Consider the following 17810-nt stretch of genomic DNA (forward strand, 5'->3'; position numbering starts at 1 on the left):
TATCTGAGTGATTGGAAGGGCTGGAGCCAGGATCCACCCCTTCCCAGCCCTCATTTAAGGGCTGGCAGTGGAGGTGAGGGCCTCTCCTCTTAGAGATCCCTGCCTACCTGAGACCTTCCAATGGTAAGCAGCTTTTTTTTCTCTTTTGTTTCTGCATCCACAGCTGCTACATTTGGGTTCATTCTCTTTGTAGCTAAATACTTTGCCACCCTTCTATTATCACCTTATTAGAGCATTATGCTACTTCTTTGACCTCAAGTGCTAAAATACAGCAGCTCCTACGCCAGCGTGTCCTACCTGTCAAGGAGATCCCCTTGGGAAGGACCTGTATGGATTGTTCCTGCAGGGATCAATTAATTTAGGAAGGAAAGAGCATAGCAATCATGTTATGGGGATCATTTACAGATTCTATATTCCTAATTTGGGTGCCTGTAGAGCCAGGAAGGCTTTCAAAGGTCTCACAGGGTGCAACTCTTCCCTCTCTATGCCTGATTCTTACACAGCTTAAATTAAGTAGTGCAAGTACTACCACTCGTCTTACAGACAGAGAAATAAACAGCTTCATCAGGAGTCCCATTGAAATAAACCAAAACCACAATGAAACAATGTTCCATTCTAGTGGTAACGTACCAGGTATCATAAAGCAAGATAGAAGACAAGGGAACTGATTACACACATACGCCAAGAGATATGCTGGATCAGTTTATTTAGTGTACTTCGTCTTTTCAAACAGAAACTGGGAAGCCATGTTTCACATGGCTTTTAGCAAAGCTCCCTAAATAAATAAGCCACAAAAGGCATACAAAACTCTTATTGAGGAAAACCACGCGTTCTTACGGTCTCTCATAAAACTAACAACTGTTTACAATAGTGGAGGATTACAGTAACAAAATGCAAGTCATCATCACTGAGGTTCTTTGTGGTTATAACTCCATAAATATGAAGCTTTGTAAAGCGTGACTGCCCTTAAAAAACACTTGCCCTGGAGTTCCATATCTACATATCTTTATCTCTCTCCATTAGAGAATCCCTCATTAGAATCATAGTGCGCTTGTGAAATTTTGTTTTGCTTTGAGTTCTGAACCAAGTCCACCAATAGAAGCATTTTATCATCTATGTGTGCCTGCAGAGCCTGGATTTGGCGATCAATGTAGTCCGTCAGTTTTTTCTCCATCAGATCCATATTCTTAGAGATGATCTTTTCCAGATAGGAGCAAATAGGCTGTTGTTCTACCCTGTGGAAAGAGCAAATGAACAGTCAATATAACCTGCTTCTTAATGGTGGTATGGATGCTTGAGTGTAAAGTGTCATTTCTTAAGACAATGAGGTTCTGATGGCATTAGAAAAATAAGCAAAAAAACCTTGTCTGTCTGTCACATTATATAAATGCACATTTTTTAATAAAGGACATAAATTCACCTTCTTTATATTAAAGATTCAATTATGCATTAAAGGCATAGTTATAACTAAGGAAATACATGAACTCTTTTGTATACTGCTGAGCTTTAAGTAATGCCTGCGTGACAGGCTTTATTCTCTCCTAGTAAAGCATTTCCAGGGTTATACACACACTACACAATGCTTCATTTTTACATTGTATTCTTTAAAAATACAGCACTGTCCAGGACCTGGAGATATCCAGGCGTTATTATAACTTTGCTTCCTAGGTAACACTCCTGCAGCTCAGTTTCTCCTGTTGTTCTTTGGGTATTTATCAAACTAGCTGCACTGTTGGTACAAACAGTGAGAATAAAATGCTTGTGTACTCATTTAGACTTGCTAATACGCACAAGCTGCTAGTTAAGTTAACTTACCCAACAGTTTGAATGCCCTCTTCTTTAGTCACCACGCTTTTATCGAGATGCCTTTCACTGTCTTTTAGCCGAAGATGATTAACTTGACTGCATAAGTTCTGAAGAAAAGGAAGGAGCATCTGTGGGGCAGCTACGTTCCGCATTCCATCTGTTTGCTCCTGCATAAGCAAAGACCCCATAGCTTTGAAATAATTTCTGAGGTCAGCTGTATTCTGCTGTGTATTAAGTTCTTTAGAGTTAGAAACATCCTCTCCTTCAGGAACCTGTGCTTTCAGATCAAGATTTAAGTTTTCACATCCTGTTTCACTTGTTAAAGGACTTCTGACTGATGAAGATTCAGTGACTGATTGATGTAGTGATGTCTGAATGGCTGCACCATGTAATCCATCTACCGGATGCTTGTTTCCAAAGTCTGAGTTCTTCCCAAACATCCAACTAAGTTTGTCTCCAAGAGGTAAACTGTTCTGATGGGAAGAAGAAAGGTACATTTAAACATTAAGTGCTAAAATATACTGAAGGTTGTGCTGTAACAGCACCCAGGCTACAAGTTTAACTCCAAGTGATTAGAGCATTCTACTAGCATGATATAATGACTTAAAAAGTAGCTGTGAATTATATTCATAGGGCAAAGCATAGAAAAACTTTCCTTGCATGTGCTGTGCTTGTTACCTTGTTGCTCTGAGTAACAAAACAACTTCACTTACTTCATGTCATGCATTTAATAACAACAAAGTCAAACTCATCCATCTACTTACACCCCAAGCGCAACAAGAAACATGTCCACCAATGAAGAAATCACAAGAAGTGACAAGTGAAATGGACAAGCGGACAACAGGGCGACAGTGGAGATGAAAATGATGACAATGATGCAACGCTCTTAACTCTGATCTTTATGTGACTCCTTGAGTTCTTAATTCACTGCAGCATTTAAGAGCAGCAACAGGAAAGCCAAAAACAACCAGAACTTTTTCCACTGAATCAGCTTAGAAGGTGCTTAACTGTCACAGGAGGCAAAGTCACAGAACAGCGCTATTGATGTCTATGGAGCAGCACAGTAACTTACTTTCTGCTGATATCGAACCATGTCCATGAGTTGCTGAGCACCTGGAGACAACTTGGATCCCATAGAGTCCATTATAGTTTGCACTCTGTCTAGATCTATGCTTGATCCTAGTGAAGGAAAATCAGTTGCTAGTTTTGCTGAAACTGTATTCACTTGTACAATTATCTTACTGATGAGTACCCTTTGTTTCTCACCAATGGAGAGCAGCTATTGCAAGAAGGAAAAAAGGTATCTTGGTTAGGAAGGAAAAAAACACAATTCAATGGTTTCTTTGCATGAATACGTTAGGAATTCAAGTTGATTTCTTTCTCTTGGTCAGAATTCTGACTCAACAGAAGTTACTTGCATGATCAAAGCATCAATTAGTACTTAAATACAGCAATAGCTGTATAGGTTTTCCTAAGCTTATTTATCTGCATCACGGGGTTCCCATTACCAGTGTACACATTCACAGTGTAGTTAGTAGTTCTGATTATATTACAACTGCAGATTGCCTATAATGTATTTGGTTTATGAAGGCATTTCTGTATGAGGTAACAACTTTCTCATATGTGACTTCATAGATAGAAAATTAAGAGAGCTATAAAGGCCATACAACAGTCTTAAGTGGTAATGTGATTATGGTATAGAAATAACAGTAATTGGGGGAAGGGTAATGCAATTTAGCCAATCAAATGATTGAATATCACACAGAATGACCTGGGTTGGAAGGGACCTCAAGGATCATGTAGTTCCAACCCCCCTGCCTGGCAGGGCCACCGAACATACACCTTTACTACATCAGGTTGCCCAGGAGACCCCATAGATCCCCATAGAGACCCCATAGATCAGGTTGCCCAGGGCCCCATCCAACCTGGTCTTGAACACCTCCAAGGACGGGAAAAGACAACGAGAAGTGATAGATTTCCACCAAACTCCCTACCTTAATCCTACAAGAGGTCGCCGGGCATTCCAATTTCAGATACTTTTCGTATAAACTCACACTTTCAGTTTCACTGCAAAAACAAAAGGAGCAATCTGTGACACCACACGTATTTCTTAGGGCAGTGCGGCAGTTTTAATGTTGTGATTCCTTGTGTGTGTGCACAGCACGGGTCAGCACAGCTGCAAATGACAGTTTTCATTTAACTCATTAAGCAGACGTGCCTCACAACCAATTAAAAACAAATAAAATCCATCAGCTCCCAGCTGTGTTTCCTCACTCACCCCGGGGGCTGCATGCCTCCAGCGCTCATCCCACGGCCGGTCCCGCAGTACTCCTCTCCCACGTACACCTCCATGTGCCGGGCCTCGCTCACCACACCGACCTTCTCCACCCGCTGTGCTCCGTTCCGGCACTCCAGCTGCAGCACACACGGCGTACCCCCGCCGCCATCCCGCCGCTCCACCACCACCACGGCCTCACAGCTGAGGAGGGAAGCGGGGAGAGCCGCGTTGCCTCTCCAGGCCGCCTCCCCACCCCGGCCCTCCGCCGCCCCTCGGCCGCAGGGCTTCTGCTACCTCCTCCTCGTCCTCCCTCACCTCGTTTCATCGCAGCCCGCCCCGCTCCGCACACATAGAGCCCGGGTCAGGCCGTCGGGCGGCTCGCAGGGCCACGAGCAGCCCACGGTCACGCCATGCAGGGCAGGCGCAAGGCCCAGAGCGCCGCCGCTCGCCATCACCAGGCCGGGGCAATGCGCATGCGCGGGGCGGGCTTGAGCTCTCCTCAGTGCTTCAGGAGTTGATGGAGTTTTGTATCGCCTTGTTGTGCTTATGGCATGTTAATAGTGTGACACGTAGAGAGCAGAGCATGAATTAAAGATTGAGCTCGTTTAATTTGCAGTAGGATCCAGGCTTATGGAGTCTCTTTACGTTTTGGTGTGGATACGAGTCTAGGGAGCTCGGATATCGAGTTCTTGTGGGCTGAGGGAGGTGAATTAGGGCTGTGGAATAGGAAGATGGATTTGCATTGTCCTTATTCAGTACAACACGACTGCTAATATCTCTGACTTTTGTTTTATTTTTGCACTTGAGCCGTTATTTCATGCTACTGACCAGCACTAGGAGAAACGGCTTCGCTCTGCTTTAATTTACAATTCATTAAAATTAATTACTTCATGTAAATGTCTTAAGTGTGAATGCTGTGTTGCCTGGGTCTCCTGTTTGGGTTTCTAAGGCTGCTCAGTGCTTCTGAAATGCGTTGTGTGTTCACTCAGCTTTAGGAGCATTCATTTCCTTCCTAATCTTGATGCTGATGTTGTTGCTTGGTGCTTTGGAAGGTTATTCTGATCCTGGAAGAGCGATGAAGCCTTCAAAATCACAGGCTTTTGGTGAGGAGAATTATCCTTAATGCAGGGGGGGTGTGGCTGAAATCCCTGTGTTAGATGTAGCTGTGTTGGTACGCACTGCAATTTAAGTATTTCTAAGATAAACTAATAGAAAACAAGTAGCTGGAATTCCAGAGAGCACATAAATGTCTCAAATATCACAGCTAGCAAGACCTGACACTTTGAGTCTCACATAACCTCTGTTATGTGGTTACAGTCAAAGTCCTTCAGAAGGAACCAGCTCGGTTCTGGCATGATGTGGCTGTCTGCCTCCAATCAGCATTTCAGAGCGCTGCTTTTTGTTTGCCTTAAGCTGCTTAACCAGTTTTCTTGCAAGCCTAATGGATGAACTTTTACTTCCCGGTTTCCTTAGCAGAGATGAAGTATCCGAGAGCCTTTTCTGTTGTTTACCTTCAGAGCAGACTGTTCCTCATTCTTCTAGTTCCGTGTGGAGCAGCTGAGAGCCAGGTGTCTGCAGGGAATCTAGTCATGCTAAAGCACGGCCTGCTTTTCTTTGCTTTGGGACTATATTTAACTGGAAACTCTCATTGGATGAAAGGTAAGATTTTTTGTTTCTGTTACGTATTCAGCAAGTTTATCCAGGAATTCTTGTACTCTCCAAGTACCAGCAACACGCAGACCTTTCAAACCAAGGCACAGCTCTCCTTAGGCATTAGGCTGTTAGCAGATATATCCAAGAAGCTCTGGCTTAGGGAAAACCCTGCAGTTTGAAGCTTCTGATAGCCTATAGCTCTTTGTGATTGGTTTTTTTTTTTCTCCTATGACATAGTAGGTGTATAAAAACATCCCCTTCCCTACGCTGGTTGTGACAACTGCAGCTACTGTCACTGATGGACAGTGAAGAGTGGAGAAAATGATTTGAATTTCCAGTAATGTTTTACGTCCACTTCTTTACATTGACAATTAGGGTTCAGATTTTAGATGTAGATGAACTATTTCTTAGAAAGTGATACGTTTATGGCCAATGTTACAGGTGCTTTCTCACTTTTCTTATAGAATCATTATAGAATTGAGTTGTAAGGGACCCTTTGGTGACACTAGGATCATCTGGCCCCACATCCCTGCAATGAGTGGGGACACCCACAGCTCCATTGGATGCTCAGAGTCCCATCCAGCCTGACCTTGGGGTCTGTGGGGATGGATCTCCACCACCTCTCTTTGTAACCTCTGCTGGTGCCTTGCCACCATCACTGTAAAAACACTTCTTCCTTTCAGGTACCAGCATTTGAATTGTTAGACCCATACTTCTGCCATTAGCTCTACATGCACTTACAAAACAGAAGAGATTTTATGATGTAGTTGAAGTTATTTCAGATAAAAAGACAAAAGTAAACAAGGAGCGTTGATATTATTTATGAGCCTCTTTGCTAATAGCAGCTTCCACATTTTGATTGTAATGGCAGTATTTAATGTTAATGACAGTCTGCCTGCGCTTAGCTTTCAAAAATCCTGATGTTATCTAATAGGTCGGGATCATCATTACACTGAGTCCTCCTCCTCCTTACTTTGAATTGGTGATTCATGGTTGCTCTGTGGCTTCTTTGCAGTTACAGTTTCCTTTCACAGGAACATGGGAAGCTGAGGTTAACTTTGTCCTGCTACAAATGAGAAGAAACCTCTTTGTTTCCTTATAGAGGAACATTTTAAGAAGTAGCTTGTTAAACCCCACATTATCATTGACTCTGTAACCTGTTCAAAAGCAACGGTTGTGTCCCTGTTGACCAAGGGAAACACTAAAACCACTCTCATGAACAGGCAGGAAAAAGAGGAGGAGAGGTTCTTTGAATTTTCAAGGTCACTGGAGGTGGTTTTTGCTTCTAAAACTGCTTACCTGAAACTGGATGCTCAACAGACATCTCACCTTTAGCTTCCTGGGTCAGGATGGTGTTCTGAAGGTAACAGAGCATAAAAGCACACAAACCATCCACAATAAATACAAGGGAAACATGACTGCTGCTGAACGAGCATCCACCAGCCACTCCTAGAGAGCCCTGCTACCAACAGACACATCAGCACGTTGCTCCTGACACCAGCAAGGTGATTTCACAAAGCCTGAATGGACTTAATGGTGTTTGAGATGTCAAAATCTCACACACTGTTAATTTTAACTGGCCAGCTACCTCAGAACTTCCTAGTTGAGGGCAGATGGAAGGACAAAGCAAACAGCTACTGGCTTTTTCTGCAGTACATCAGGTTGAAAGCATCAGTCATGAGGGGGGAATAAAAAGTGTTTCAAAAATGACAGACAGAGTTAGTAGTCCAGGTTAGAATATGAGAGATTAAGCTAATTTGATAGCTTTTCTTTATGTCCTATGGAAGACCTCAGCTGAAAGCAGAATTTACTTCCTTTTGCATCGGTCTGACCATTCCTGAGCTATTTAATTGAGGTATGCTCTGAATCTAGAAGCTTTTTGTTTTGCTTAGAGTTTTAGATTCTCTTTAACTCTGGATTTTGCATAGTGTTACAGATGTGTAGGTTGAAGGATTTGGGTTTTTTCATACAATCATTTGTTTTCATAATGTCTGTATGAAAGAATGACCAGAACTTGAGTTTTCATCTTGTTTTCTAATAATCCCAGAACTCAGACAGAGATGAAACAAACCAAAATGAGTGTGGGCAGTTGGGTCCCTATGCTGTTGAAATTCTTGTTTCTGTATTTATTGCCTAACCAGAATTACTTTTCAGCAGTCATCTGTCTTGATACCAACACAAGGCATCACTTACCCTTTCTAATACCTTAGGGATTTTGGTTTTAGGTGTATGTTCTGAAGAAGCATCCAGACTTTCTACATTCGAAATCATTATCCCTCAAAGGCTGACAGGCAGAGAGAGTCAGCGGCCATTTTTTCATGAGGTTTGTTGTTGCTTTTATTTCTAGTGTTGCTGTTTTTTCACAATATTGTCCTATATCACAGACACACACAAATACTGTCTATGCTTATACAGATTCGATTATTTCCTTGCGTAGTTGTGAGTGAGTTTGTTACCACAGAGGTCTACAACTGCACTAGTCCTGTTAACAGCCATGTAAGACAGAAGCAGGAAGGTACATGAACTTGAGCTAATGTCCATTCTGTGTATATTCTGTTGTACTTTGTACACAGTCTACCTAAGATTTCAACCACATAGCACCTGAAGGGCAGATGCTCCCTTAGTACGAGTGGTCCCATACAGTCCTACAGGTAAATGAACGAGTTAAGAGAGAAAGATTTGAACCTTAATTCTATCTCTCTGAAGTCATTTACCTTTACGCCAGATACTGAGTTCAATTATTGAAATAACTGATAATGAAATGGTTAGTCATCTTTGTGCAAACTGATTACCTAAGGAAGCATTTGCATGTTGTTCAGCTGGCTGATGGTGGTTTACATAAGGAGTGTCACACAACTTTATGTGATAGTTCAGCTGAGTGCATACATGGGCTGTGCCTTCCTTGGGAAACTACCTCTGGCCACTTCATCTGGTTGGTGCCTACTTCCTCTCCACTGGAGCTCTACAGGAGCATCTGTTCCTAAGACCATACAGCCATGCAATGGACACCTATGTTGAGCTTATTTAACGCTTCCTTTTTTGTTATTAGCACCAAAAATGGTATTTATTGCCCTTTTTATAGGCAGCATATCTTCATTCCTTCTCCAGATCTCTAGTGGCCGACGTACTTAATCTTTTGTGTAATTTGTGTTTTTATTCATTATGTCTTCTCTATGATTATTTATAGCCTAACAGAACTTAAACTTCCATAGGAAAGAATGTAGAGCATGGTGCTGAATCTTTTAAATACAGGAAGCGTAGTAAATGTGTGTTTTGTGAATCAAGTGGATACATAAAACATATGTAGTAGTTGGAGCTCTGTTATCAAAGAAAGCATTGAAATGGCACACCCAGGTAGAAATTCATGTAATTATATTTCTGTTCTCTTCTTCAGGAGCATTCAGATGACAATCTTTCTTACTCCATTAAGACCAGAAATGGAACATACCTCCTAATGCTGAAGAAAAATAAGTATGTTACAGAGTGTTCTAGGTTATCATTCCATATCTGAACGTGGTTGCAGTACAGCCAAGCACTGTGTTATGATGTGGAATATTGATAGCAACATTACAAAACCATGACACACTGTTATACTGACTCAGAAGAAATCATTTTAAGGGCAGATTGCACTAAGTACAAAATATCTGTTACATAGTGTCTCTGTTATGGTGCTGCCTCAGAAGCACAGGGAAGTATTTTTCTGTGCATAAATTTATTTCAATTAGTTGTTTATTAGTACCACAAAGCAGCAGATCTCAGAAATTACTGGCAAAGTAGAATTCAGCTCATTTTTGGCAGGGAGGGTTGTTAGTAATGGTGTACTTAGAGAAGTTTTGAGTGTTGTTCTTCCTCGTTGTTGAGTCAGTAACAGTCCAGGCCCTGATATAACATAGTCTGCTCAGGTCCTACTCTATGGATATTTTAGTTAAACTATTTCGAAGTAACACATTTTCCACATAGCACAGCTGATTTTTAAGGTACTTCTTTCATGTCTATGCATTTTAGTAATGATATAAGAGGAGAATGCTGCTAACAATACAGTGCTGACTAGGATTCTTGATGTATTTCTTGCTTTATAGACTCTTAAAAGAGCAGTAGTTTGTTTTTGTTTCCAGAGACCTTGTTAGCAAAGACTTTATGCTATATACGTATGGGAAAAATGGGAAACTGGAGGCAACACAATCAAAAAACAAGGTATTGTACATCTTAAATTTCCCCTGTTGTAAAAGAGCTTCAAAGCAGAAAGTCCAAGCTTTCTGAACTTAAGGTCTTATTAACAATTTGGGTGAACTGGGGGTTGCAGCAAGGGTGTAGATGCATCTATATGTATTTCAAAAGCAAAAGTGAATGTGTGTGACCATTCATTCTGAGTGTCTTTGTGTCTGTGTAGAATACTGAGAATGTTGGCAGTGGAAAGGGAAGTGCAGGTGATGCCAAGGAAGGGCACCTATAAGAAAAAATATATATATATGCTGGGAGAGAAATTTTATCAAGGTTTTATGTTTATAGCATTAATGTTTATGTGATACAAAACATAAGGTTTCATGTTTTATGAGGGAGCAGTTGTGTCCTCATATGATTTCTGATGATACAGCATCATTATGTTGTAAGGTGAGAAAGGAGACGCAGGAAATTATGCCAAGGCTGAATTTGAGCAACCCAGATAGGTCACCTTTGCATGGTATACTGTTAAAGGTATGTATATACATTATAGGGATACAAAGATCTTGTTAAAAGGTGGTGATAGGTGTAATATAAAAGCTTTGTTTTCTAGAACCAGGGGACCAGATGCTATAATAGTTAATCACATCAAGTAATATTTTACTCCCGAGAAATTTGGGATTATTTTAGAATATGGAACACTTTAAATTTGCAAAAGCCAGCTATAACATCCTGCAAATAATAAGGCTGGTTACTAAACACATTTGAATTTGAACACAGCAACTTTATTTTATCATTAATGATGTGGTTTTGTTGCATTTCAGACGCACTGTTATTACCATGGCGCTGTTGAAGGAATGGCTGACTCAGTCCTTGCTCTTAGCACGTGTGACGGCCTGAGGTATTACCTCTTGCTTTTTGCTTCAAGATAATTAATTGTACAATACCACAAAACGAAACAAAAGCCTTAATATTAATTTTACTCATGGAAAGAAGCATCATCCTGTCTTGCAAATATTTTTTACATTTCACATCTTGATGAAGCTGAAACTCTATACAGGTTTTATTCTTTGTCTCTACTGCTATTTATCACTTACTTAAAGTTCCTCTGGAGAGAAAAACAACACAAGAGAGATCATAATCTAAATACAGGCAGAACATGGGCATGAAGAAAGGCTGTAATACTTGATACAAGTGCATAGAATATCTTGAGTTGGAAGGGACCCACAGGGATCACTGAGTCCAACTCCTGGTTCCCTGTAGTGCAGTCTAAGGACTAAACTACACATTTAAGAGTGTTGCTCAAATGCTTCAGAATACTGATGTATTTGGTGCCATTACATCTTCCCAATGAAGCCTGCTCCGGTGCTTGACTGTCCAGCAACAGTTAGGTTTTCCCACTAAATGATTCAAAGAGCATATATTTGCATAAAATCAATATCTTAATTGAGTATTGTTTTGTCTTTTGAGATCCTGTTGGGCATTAGATTTCACCTCCTACACTGAGATGATTTACGATAATAATTTATGTTAACACAGCAGTATGAAGAACTGCACTTTAAAGTGTTCCTCTACTGTTCGCTCATGTAGTCATAACCATAAGAGATAAATAATTCTTCTTTCTTTTATGCTCATTAGAGGAATTGTCTACATTGCTGGCACATGGTATGGAATGGAGCCACTCAACACATCCAGAACATTTGAACACAGGTTTTACCAGTTAGAAGATCTGCAGCATGTTCCTTTTCACTGTGGCGTGCTGAATGACAGCCTCCATCATGAGATGCAGATGTTTGTGAAGCAGTCTGTGGAATATGCATTTTCATCAAACAGTACCTCTAATAGGGAAAAGCTTTTGAGGGTAAATACATTCCCATTTCTCTCCTGAGGGCTACAGTCCAAACTATTTCCTCAGTCAGTCCCAGTAGCCAATGGTCTGTAGAGCCTTGCTTTGGCATGGTATCATTGCAGGTGGATTTGGCTGAGCACCTCCTTGTTGCTCACGCTTTCATGGACCCCAAACTGCTGGGAGTCCTGGTAAATGCTGAAAGAGGAGAATAGCACAATGGGAATTAAACTTAACTTGAAGCAGCCCTTTAGCAGAAGAGCACAGCTCAGCCCAAGACCATCATGGGTGTGTGAAAGGCATGAAGCTGCCATTCAGCTCATGCATCTCAGGGTCTGACCAAAATTACTAACATACTGATACTGGTGTGGAAATCTAAAGCCAATTTACATTTGAGGCCACTTTAAAAATGCAAATTTCTTTATAAATACATTAAATGAAAAGGATGAGAAGGATAAGTTAAAAACCTTGAATCCACAAGGCATTGTTAACTTCCTGTGCTTTCTCATTTGCAGAAGAAACGAGCTGTCCTGCCACAGAAGAGCTACGTGGAATTATTTGTGGTTGTGGATAATCACAGGGTAATGACTCTGTAGGATGCTACATACATTGTGTTAGAATACTAACAGTTTTCTCTGACGTTTGCATATGGCATCTTACAGTTTTTGCAGAAGAACTCTGATCCTGCTGCAGTGCAAAAGGAAATCGTCGAGCTGATTAATTATGTTGATGGGGTAAGTCAGTTCAGTCACTTCTATTCAGTAGTTTTTACACTGTCTTAGTTTTCAAATGAAAGAATAATTCAGTAAATCTGCACAACTATGTCCTGAATCTGTATTTGGAAGTTATGTGGCAGTTCGTGGTATTTAAGGCATGCTACATATCTGTGCACAGAACTTGCAGAGGTGCAGACCAGAAACCTGAGGTCTCCAGTACTTTTTGTGTTTCCAGGAGTTTCAAATAATGACAGTGATACATTCACAGTTTCTTCTCAGGACATTTAGCTAAGAAAATGAATAAATATCATTTTTCCAACTTCACCTGAAAGATCTGCTTAAGCATCTTCACGAAGCAGATTGTCTTCAGTCATATATTTCTTAATATTAAACTAGATAGTAATTATTCCAAGAAACTAAACTTAGGTCTCAAGCACTGTTTGGCTTCATACTAATGCAGTAGTAATGAAAATATCTTTCATAACTCACTTGAACCAGACTGATGGATGGTAATCGCCTTTTTTCCCCCCTTTTCCAGATGTATAGTGCATTAAATATCCAGATTGTTTTGGTTGGATTAGAGATTTGGACAGATAAAAACCAAATTTCTGTAATGGAAGGTTCAGCTGGAGATGTCTTGAGTAGATTCGTTTCTTGGAGACAGAAGAATCTTCTTAAGCGATCCAGAAATGATGTTAGCCATCTCATAATGTAAGTTTTCATTTGGTAGCGGATCTAGCCTTGCTGCCAGAGTTGCTAATGTCTGTGGGTTTTGTTTCATGTATGAGTAAAATATAACTGGAATAAAGTTCCCTCAGCTCCCAGGCTGCTTTAACCTGGGGAAAAAAAGAAGATATCAAGAAAACATAACGAATTCTGTACAGTTTGAGCAATTCAAAAGCACTGATACAGCAGACTTGGGTGACTGATCGATCTGTGTTATTCCAATATTATTAGTTACAGTGAAACCATAATATTGTGACAACTTTCTTCTTGACTTCAAGAAGACCGAATTATGCTTTGCAGTATTTGTTTCATCAGTGTCTTTTAGAAGAAACCTTAAATGTTCAGCTCCTCTTTCAACACCACTTTCAAATTGCTTTTGTCACAGAGGGAGAGGCTCGTACAGTGGATCCATTGGAATGGCTTTTGTGGGTACCGTCTGCTCACAGGTGCAGGGAGGGTCAATCAGCACTGTAAGTACATTCTCATGACGGACTGTGTTGCTATCAGGGTATGACCCTGTTGGAAGGAATAGGAAGAGCAACAGGATTTGGCCCTACCTGAAAATAAACAGTGGCAAACTGCCATTTCTTGCTCTTTTTGCTTCGTAATACGATTTTGTATTGTATTCATAGCCTCTAAGAAACCCGTGGCTTAAATAAGTGTGTAGGGAAGAACATGGTACTTTCATAACTTGTAATACTGATTCTCTTTATTAGTTGAATCATGACCATGTGTTACGTCATGCTACAGTAGTTGCACATGAACTGGGACATAACCTTGGAATGAAACATGATGATAAAAGGTGTCCTGCATCCTACATTATGTACAGCACAGATAAGTAAGATTTCCATTTAACTGTATAATTGTTATTGACCTGCACTGCCTATGTCTTATAAACTGAGAACATTACATGAACACCAAAGGACTTTTGGATAAGGGATTTTGAAAGCCTATTTTGTACAGTGTATCAGAATGGATAATCTGGTCTTTTTTGCTTCTGAAAAAGAAGAAAAATCTTTTTTTAATTCTGAAAGTACTGAAATGCAAAGTAAAGTAAAAAGAAAATACTTCAGGATCTCCCAACACTTGAAAATTTGACAATATTTTATTGAATTGTCTTTTTGTAAGCAAAGCCTAATGAAAATATTGTGGTTTCCAGGGGATCCAGGAATTTCAGTTCCTGCAGTGCTGATGATTTTGAGAACCTCGTTCTAAATGGAGGAGGAATCTGCCTCAGAAATCCACCCAAAACAAGTAATGTTTACAAAGAGCCTGTCTGTGGGAACAATGTGATTGATAACGATGAAGAATGTGACTGTGGAAAGCCACAGGTAATGATACGCAGCTGGGTACTTGTGTGTTATATCATATATCATACATATCATTGACCAGCTACGTTCCTAGCTGCATAAGGTAAAATTATGGTGTTCCCTTCTTCATGGCTGCTCTTAGGAATGCACCAACCCTTGCTGTGATGCTGCCACCTGCAAACTTACATCTGGATCACAATGTGCACAAGGATTGTGCTGCAAAAACTGCAAGGTAGGCTTTATTTTATTAAGCTGAATCAATATTCATTACTAGGCTGGCTTTTTTAGGAGGTGCTGGAAAAGAATCCTATAGAATCTCATGGCATAGTTCCACATCAAAACTACCTTCACCAGCAGAGAGTATGGAAGTAGAGAATATGTCTCTAATATGTTCTGTAGCTCAGGAATGGAATGTCATCTCTGGGTCATCACTCACAGGAGGAAGAAGCAATCAGAGAACTCAGCAATAGTTATCTCCATTATGCAACCCCAAGCATCTACACGGTCTCTAATTGTTGGTTGCTTTCTAATTTGTGCTTGTGTGTGCATCTGTCTGACCTACCCTGCTACTCTGCAAAGCGAGCTCAGAAACTTTGTAGCTACACCCTGTGAAACTGAGGGAAGTTTTGGACTTTCATTAGATACTGACCCCCCAAAAAAGCTATTTTGTCTCTAAAATAGGGGATTCTCAGCTGTCATTGTTTCATGTTTGAAGTTGTGCTGTTACCAAATAAAGTGAGGCAGCACTCTTCTCCTGTTCTAGTTTAAAGCTGCAGGAACAGAATGTAGATCAAAAATGGATTTCTGTGATCTCCCTGAATACTGCAATGGAAGCTACGCCTACTGTCCAGATGACGTTTATATCATGAACGGTTACCCATGCAACAACATGAAAGCATATTGCTACTATGGAGTATGTCAGAGCTTTGATTCACAGTGTGAAGCTATATATGGAAAAGGTACATTTATCATTTAATGTAAAAAGACTTGTAGTCTTCTACAAGACATTTCATAACTTGCTTTTTCTTTCTCATGTTGTGAACACAGTGTGATGGCTTACTGGAATTCACTACTTTTTATGCAGGGGCTCGAAAAGCACCTGATCTGTGCTTTAAAACAGCCAATATTAAAGGAGACAGGTTTGGAAACTGTGGAATGAGAGGTGGAGTGTACAAGAAGTGCCCTCTTGAGTAAGTCAGTACTAAACAAAACCCCACCCCTAAGTTCTCCGGTGTAAAATATACACCCTGTTATGAACTTGTAGAGCATGAGATTTAAAACCAGAATATATTTGTTTAAAATGCAACCTATGTTTGACTGGATGGTGCGTTTGCATTTATACTGGGTTCTTTTATGTGGTTTTTTGCTGTTCATCTCATTTCTGAGTGCCATTTGTTCACTACAGGCACAGTCTGTGTGGCAAACTCCAGTGCACTTCTGTTAGCCTTCAAAATCTTCCTGCTTGGAGTGTTGTCAATAACGCATCTGGGGTCTTGTGCTGGTCGTCTGATTTTGACTTAGGATCAGATATCCCCGATCCTGCTCAAGTTCATGATGGAACAGCGTGTGGAGAAAAGAAGGTAAGACAAATGGCAGCAGATATACCTAATGTATTTCACCAACTGGAAAGCCCTTAACTTTCAAAAGCATTCGATTGTTATTTGTCTACAGTAACGTCATTAAAACATCTGCTTTGTCAGATACACACAATTAATTGGCTCTTAAAACCAACTGTGATGCTACAAGTCAACAAGCAATCTTAGCAGTGTCTCAGATTATTTCCATCAAGCAATTGTTTAATACTCAGTGTTCTATATGCCAAGGCCAAGGGGTGATAAGCAAAAGCTGTAGACTCGTAAGCTACTATATAGCATACATATAAAATGGATAGAATTTTTGAGGAATGTTGTATTTAAAAGACATTGAATGCTTCCCCAGGCCTGTGTAGCTTTTGAGTGTGTTGATGCAAGTCATCTGGGCTACAGCTGCGACGTAAAGCAGAAGTGCAATGACAACGGGGTGAGTAGCTGGTGTTTTCATGCTCTATATCTTGAAGATAAAGATAGCTGCAAAACTCCTCTGTAAAAGCAATAGCCTTGCTCCCACATGCAGCTCTTAATGTGTAACTTCAGATATACATCAGAGGTTGAAAGTGGCTGCTTCCAAAAAGCCTTTATTTCACTAATCCCTCTTGCATGGGCTGTAGGTGTGTAACAACAATGGGAACTGCCACTGCAATTCTGGATGGGCGCCTCCGTTCTGTAACCAGTCGGGCTATGGTGGCAGCATTGACAGCGGTCCAGCTCACATGGGTATGATACTGACACTGCTTCCTTAGTGCCTCTGGTGTCCACGCAATGGCTGGCTTACATGATCACAACTGTTTTCCTCCAGATACATCATTGCGGGACGGCCTGCTGGTTTTTTTCTTCCTTGTGCTGCCAATATTGATTGTGAGTGTAATAGCGGTAATTAAGCGCGATGCAATCAAGAGGAAGTTTTGCAGGAAAAGTAGAAGACAACACAGGTATTACTCCTATTGCAAATGTGCATTTCAATGCTTGGGAGGGTGCTCTGAATTCATTTAGCAATCGAGTTGGATGCTTAATGTACAAAACATGATGTAGCTCCCTAAAGAAAGACTGCCCTGCTCTGTTGTCATATCAGATGGGGATTTTCCTGCTGATGGTCTTTTCCTTTCAGGGATAACAATGCCCAGCAACCGAAGCAAAGCAACAGCCCAACCCATGCTCCAAGAAATGATCAGGTAAGACAGATAAAGTGTCTGGCAGTAGGGAATAATGAGCTACGACCTGAACCGTGCTCTCCACTAACCCGACTATCTGTGCCGTCTCTCGCAGGCTGCCGCAGCGAGCTCTGATGTTTTTACCGTCCCGCATTTCCCCGCTCCGAGGTTTGTAGGACTTAAACCGGAGCACCCGCTGTGCTGCCCGTCCTGCCTTAAAGCACCTCACAAAGCTGTTTCCCCCTGCAGGCAGGCGGGACAGACGCAGTTTCCTGCGGTACCTTCCAGACCTCCCCGACCCACCGTCCCACCCAGAGCCGCCGTGTGAGGAGCAGCTCGAGCCGCAGCCGGGAACTGATAAGGGAACCCACAATGGACAGCCCTGCCTTGTGTGCATCCAGAGCTCCTTACAAAGGGGAAAGACTCGCTGCCCAGAGACCCCGAACAACGCAGCCTTTGTATCATGCCGTGATTTTGCTAAGAGCTGCCGGCTGCGTTTGTGCCTCTTCTACCTCACCTCTTCGTTTTTATTTCTTTAACGGCAAGCATCAAGTCCAGCCGTGGTCGC

At 41.2% G+C, this 17810-nt stretch overlaps 2 protein-coding genes across 4 annotated transcripts; one reads left to right on the forward strand and one right to left on the reverse strand.

Moving 5' to 3' along the window:
• Positions 1-689: 689 nt before the first annotated feature.
• Positions 690-4536, reverse strand: C6H10orf88 (chromosome 6 C10orf88 homolog). Its single transcript, XM_015867530.2, has 6 exons — positions 4400-4536; positions 4085-4285; positions 3801-3873; positions 2879-3085; positions 1816-2279; positions 690-1235 (listed from the first exon to the last, which is right to left on the reverse strand). The coding sequence occupies exons 1-6, from the start codon at positions 4534-4536 to the stop codon at positions 1007-1009; spliced, it is 1311 nt and encodes a 436-aa protein (XP_015723016.1). The 3' UTR covers positions 690-1006.
• Positions 4537-5442: 906 nt separating this feature from the next.
• LOC107316254 (disintegrin and metalloproteinase domain-containing protein 9-like) lies at positions 5443-17800 on the forward strand. Of its 3 annotated transcripts, none has more exons than XM_032445617.1 (22): positions 5443-5743; positions 7963-8060; positions 9132-9208; positions 9853-9931; positions 10723-10799; positions 11537-11759; positions 12260-12325; positions 12407-12478; positions 12999-13171; positions 13572-13656; positions 13903-14024; positions 14346-14517; positions 14639-14728; positions 15260-15455; positions 15581-15686; positions 15902-16076; positions 16435-16515; positions 16703-16808; positions 16891-17023; positions 17200-17263; positions 17358-17410; positions 17496-17800. In XM_032445617.1, exons 1-22 carry the CDS (start codon positions 5530-5532, stop codon positions 17779-17781), a joined length of 2748 nt encoding a protein of 915 aa, XP_032301508.1. In that variant the 5' UTR covers positions 5443-5529; the 3' UTR covers positions 17782-17800. The 3 variants fall into 3 exon arrangements, with proteins under 3 accessions (XP_032301508.1, XP_032301509.1, XP_015723015.1); XM_015867529.2 differs by having other exon boundaries at positions 5445-5743; positions 17492-17682; XM_032445618.1 differs by having other exon boundaries at positions 17358-17676.
• Positions 17801-17810: the final 10 nt, after the last annotated feature.

The sequence above is a fragment of the Coturnix japonica genome, chromosome 6 (assembly GCF_001577835.2).
Source record: "Coturnix japonica isolate 7356 chromosome 6, Coturnix japonica 2.1, whole genome shotgun sequence".
Taxonomy (NCBI): domain Eukaryota; kingdom Metazoa; phylum Chordata; class Aves; order Galliformes; family Phasianidae; genus Coturnix; species Coturnix japonica.